At 43.9% G+C, this 4,055-nt stretch overlaps 1 protein-coding gene across 3 annotated transcripts; it reads left to right on the top strand.

Moving 5' to 3' along the window:
* The first annotated feature begins 205 nt into the window (after positions 1-205).
* On the top strand, positions 206-3,769 carry LOC103695723 (proline dehydrogenase 1, mitochondrial-like). 3 transcript variants are annotated; one of them, XR_015976209.2, is made up of 5 exons: positions 206-794; positions 1,956-2,598; positions 2,672-2,732; positions 3,155-3,395; positions 3,499-3,769. XR_015976209.2 is itself a non-coding variant. In XM_008777114.6 (4 exons), exons 1-4 carry the CDS (start codon positions 279-281, stop codon positions 3,545-3,547), a joined length of 1,449 nt encoding a protein of 482 aa, XP_008775336.2. In that variant the 5' UTR covers positions 210-278; the 3' UTR covers positions 3,548-3,769. The 3 variants fall into 3 exon arrangements, 1 of the variants encoding a protein (XP_008775336.2); XR_001880444.5 differs by having other exon boundaries at positions 1,956-2,732; XM_008777114.6 differs by lacking the exon at positions 2,672-2,732 and having other exon boundaries at positions 210-794.
* Positions 3,770-4,055: the final 286 nt, after the last annotated feature.

Here is a 4,055-nt window from a genome sequence, read left to right as displayed (position 1 = left end):
CATTGTGCCCGAGAAGCAGCAAACACATCATAACAATCCTCCACGCACCAAGGCGTGTGACCGATTCATCCGGGAAACGAGAAAACGAAAAAGTCCTCAACGATTCTCGTTTCCCCACCCGCGGCTCTTCTAGGAAAATTCCCATGACAACCTGTTTGGTTCCTTCGTGGAGTCAAGTAGACACTATTACCTTCCATCCTTCCGTCTATATAATGAACCCTCTGCCCGGCCAGCAGAACACGAACAAAGAGTTGGAGAAGTCTTATTCTCTCCTTTGAATGGCCGTCGTCACCCGAATCCCTCCCGGAATCCGCCAACACCTCCTCCGATCCCTCTCCTCCCTCACCTCGCCCCCGTTAAACGTAACGGAAAAGCTCGCCGAAACTGCCGCCGCTCCGCCGGCCCGGATCCTGGACCTGGCCGACACGGAGCGGCTCTTCGCCTCGGTCCCGACCGGGTCCCTCCTCCGCTCCCTCGCCACCCTCTACGCCTTGGCCTTCGACCCAGTGGTCGACCTGGGAACGGCCGTGATGCGGTCGAGGGCGGTCCATGCGAGCCGGCTAGGAGGCGCGGCTGTCGTCGCGGCGGTCCGGGGGACGGTTTTCCGGCACTTCTGCGCCGGCGAGGGGGTGGAGGAGGCCGGCCGGACGTTGCGGGAGCTCTGGGAGGAGACCGGGTTGAAGGGGGTCCTGGATTACGGGCTGGAGGACGCGTCAGACGGCGCCGCCTGCGACCGGAATCTGGATGGCTTTCTCAAGGCGGTGGAGATGGCGTCATCGCTCCCGCCAACCTCGGTGAGTGGTATCCTACTCTTGAGGAAGATTCTGGGTACTAGATTGTTCTCTGTGGATCGGGTGCAGGACATCCGATACGGAGAATGGACACGTGTATGATGAATTCCATTTGAATGGGATTCTTGTGCACGTGTCATTTAGGCATGCATTCGTTTTAGTGAGTCGTATTTGATGCTAGAATCTGATATTATGGAGGAATCTTCGCTAGTGACAGTTAAATCCAAAGATACTTTGCATCAGCTGAGTGGCACCATCAGTCATAAATAATTACCATTAAAAGATGGATGGTTGTCAAATAATACGCACCATGTATGGCATAGAGCGTACTGATGGATCATTTTGATAGCTGTTCATTTCCTGATTTCGATCTTTCATAACCGCATAGCACTCTGTGATGCCATCTGCGCACCTTAGAGGATCTTGGTTGAACAAAACAAAGCAAACAAAGCTCACTATGAGCTTCTTAAAATGAGCTAGGACCACGCCAATTGAATTTCCCCGATCGTGACACGGGAACAATGAGTGGAGAAGGAAAAGTGGAGGGGTTACATCAGGAATCAAATGTTTTGGTGTTACTCAAAAATCATTTCATTTTCAATTTGGTTGAACTTTTAAGGGTGCGGCCAGCTTTTTCTTAAAGATAAAGATGCTGTTCCATTAAAACGAGATCATTGCTGCGATACCTGATATTGGAATAAGAATCACTCGTCAAACACTTAGATTGCTCGCTGTTTCTCGCTTGGTTAAGCCAAACATAGTTGGTCTATAGCATTGTTGATAAGGGTATTTTATGGCTGGCATCTAAACTGATTGACAACTAGGATGGTGTTAAAAATTTTCTTTTTTTGTATAGAACAGACTGTCAGTTTATGCCTAAATGATATGACAGAAAACTAATAAGAATTTTTTTCAATCGCCTGGAAAATCAATTTTTTTCATGCCAAGATCATTGATGCTATACAATAATTCTTCTTTAATCTCAGTCACAATAAACTCCAAATATGTTGGGATGGCATGGGATTGTTAACTAGTTAGAATTATACTCTTTCCATGTGAATTTTGAATTGCCAAAACACGAAATCAATTATATAGTCAGACAATTAATTTTGTTTTCATTATGATCATAAATTCCAGCAATCTAACAGGACTTCTATTTAACAGGTCAGTATCTGTGTGAAGATCACAGCTCTTTGCCCTATCTCATTGCTTGAAAGGATAAGTGACTTGCTGAGATGGGAGCAAAAGGACCCATCATCCCATCTTCCATGGAAGGCACTCTCTTTTCCCATCTTCTCCAAATCCAGCCCTCTCTATCTGACCCCTTCAATGCCAGACCCTCTAACAGAGGAAGAAGAGCATGAACTTCAATTAGCTCACCAAAGACTCTCAAAGCTTTGCGAAAGATGTTCCAAAGCCAATCTCCCTTTGCTGATTGATGCGGAGTATGCGTCGGTGCAACCTGCAATAGATTACTTCACTTATGCAGCAGCATTTCGGTTCAATCGAGAGGATCAACCTATTGTTTATGGAACAGTTCAGGCATACTTGAGGGACTCAAAAGAGAGGTTGGTAGAGGTAGTTCAAGCTGCAGAGAGGGAGGGAATCTCTTTTGGAGTAAAGCTAGTGAGAGGTGCTTATTTGACAAGGGAGACCCAATTGGCTTCTTCTCTGGGAGTGCCTTCTCCCATTCATGAGAACATTCAAGCAACACATAGATGCTATAATGATTGTGCACTGTTCATGCTGGAAAGGGTCAGTAGAGGAGCTGGTGCAGTGGTGCTTGCCACCCATAATATTGAATCCGGTACATTCCCGAAACTCATGCTAGATCCATTATGCTGGTGTTATTTGAGCTTGTTTGTTGTGAAATTGTGCAGATAAGTAGTAAGTGTAGAATCTGGAGCCACATGCAAATCACTCAATCAGTGTTTTAGCCGCGTGAGATATCTTTTAACTTTTTTATTTTTTGTTTATATCTGGTAACAAATCTATGGAAGATAATTATCCAAATATGAATATAATTTTAATTCTTGTTTGGTGTTCTTTCTTTTTATGACATTATTAGAGTTCACTGAACCTAAATTGCAATTCTAATATATTGCCTTATCTCTTTAAACAATTCAGATATGGTCCATCCCCCTCTGCCAATTACTAACCTGGTTGGGGAATTTGGTCTGTAGTTTTTCTTCTTGGACCTAAAAAGATTCTAAACTTTGATTTGCATGGATCATCTTTCCATAATGTTCGAGTAACATAGAGCAATCTTCATGCCAAGGAGTTCTGATTTTTCAAACATCATAACAAGTATGTTATTTTTCAATCTTTGAATTGTCAAAATGATGTTGATGTTGTTGTTCCAGCTAAAATAGCTGCAGGAATGGCAGAGGAGCTAGGGATCAGAAAGGGGAACCAGAACCTACACTTTGCTCAGCTAATGGGGATGGCAGATGGGCTCTCTCTGGGCCTCAGAAATGCAGGGTTCCAAGTGAGCAAGTACCTTCCCTTTGGACCTGTGAACCAAATTATTCCTTACCTTCTTAGGAGAGCAGAGGAGAACAGGGGATTCCTTTCTTCCTCTGCACCTGACAGACAACTCTTGAGGTATGTGGGACTCGGAACAAATCTCTTTTCCTTAATTTACTTAGCTATAACTACCAATTCAGGTTCTAATATCAATGCATATGTATTCTAATATTTCTCTTAGGATGGAGCTAACAAGGAGATGTAAGACTGCACTAGTGGGAAGAGTTTAAAGGTGTTACGAGGGTGGGGTGGAGAGAAGAGGAAAATAAATGCTTATTTATATGATGATCTTTGGAGCTGTTGCAGACTTACAGGAGGGGAAAAAGGAAAGGAAAAAAAAAAATATTTGTATCAAGAACTTAGAAAAGAAAGATGTTTCTGCCGTTGCAATCATATGTGCATGCGGATATATTAAAATATGAAAAAGAATATATGATTGCAGGGCTTCTTTATTTCTTTGTTGTGTATCACATGCGCCGTCCGTATTTTTTTTTATATTTCAGATTTGGGTGATGTATTATGGGCAGCTTTTCCTTGAAAGGGGATTTTATTATTGATACAACTGGACAAAATCGGTCTTGTCTTGAGGTAGGTTTGGCCAAAGGCCAAAATCGGTTCAAGACGTCTTGGCTACGTTGGCCGGGATGGGGAAGCATCATTTTGTTCTTCTCTTTTCCGCTCATTGTCTAGTGTTGGGGGGAAAAAGTTGTGTCCGAGCAGGAGGCGGCCGAGCGCCCC

Source organism: Phoenix dactylifera, chromosome 3 (assembly GCF_051530095.1).
Source record: "Phoenix dactylifera cultivar Ajwa chromosome 3, Ajwa_hap1_PhDact_Kaust_v1.1, whole genome shotgun sequence".
In the NCBI taxonomy this organism is placed as follows: Eukaryota; Viridiplantae; Streptophyta; class Magnoliopsida; order Arecales; family Arecaceae; genus Phoenix; species Phoenix dactylifera.
This window is presented reverse-complemented; position numbering and strand designations above follow the sequence as displayed.

What these genes read in the sequence shown, in the direction of transcription:
- LOC103695723 (XM_008777114.6), top strand. Translation starts at nt 279, where the DNA reads ATGGCCGTCGTCACCCGAATCCCTCCCGGAATCCGCCAACACCTCCTC. An exon ending in CATCGCTCCCGCCAACCTCG is followed by an intron (nt 795 to 1,955) that starts GTGAGTGGTATC and finishes TCTATTTAACAG; the next exon opens with GTCAGTATCTGTGTGAAGAT. An exon ending in CACCCATAATATTGAATCCG is followed by an intron (nt 2,599 to 3,154) that starts GTACATTCCCGA and finishes TTGTTGTTCCAG; the next exon opens with CTAAAATAGCTGCAGGAATG.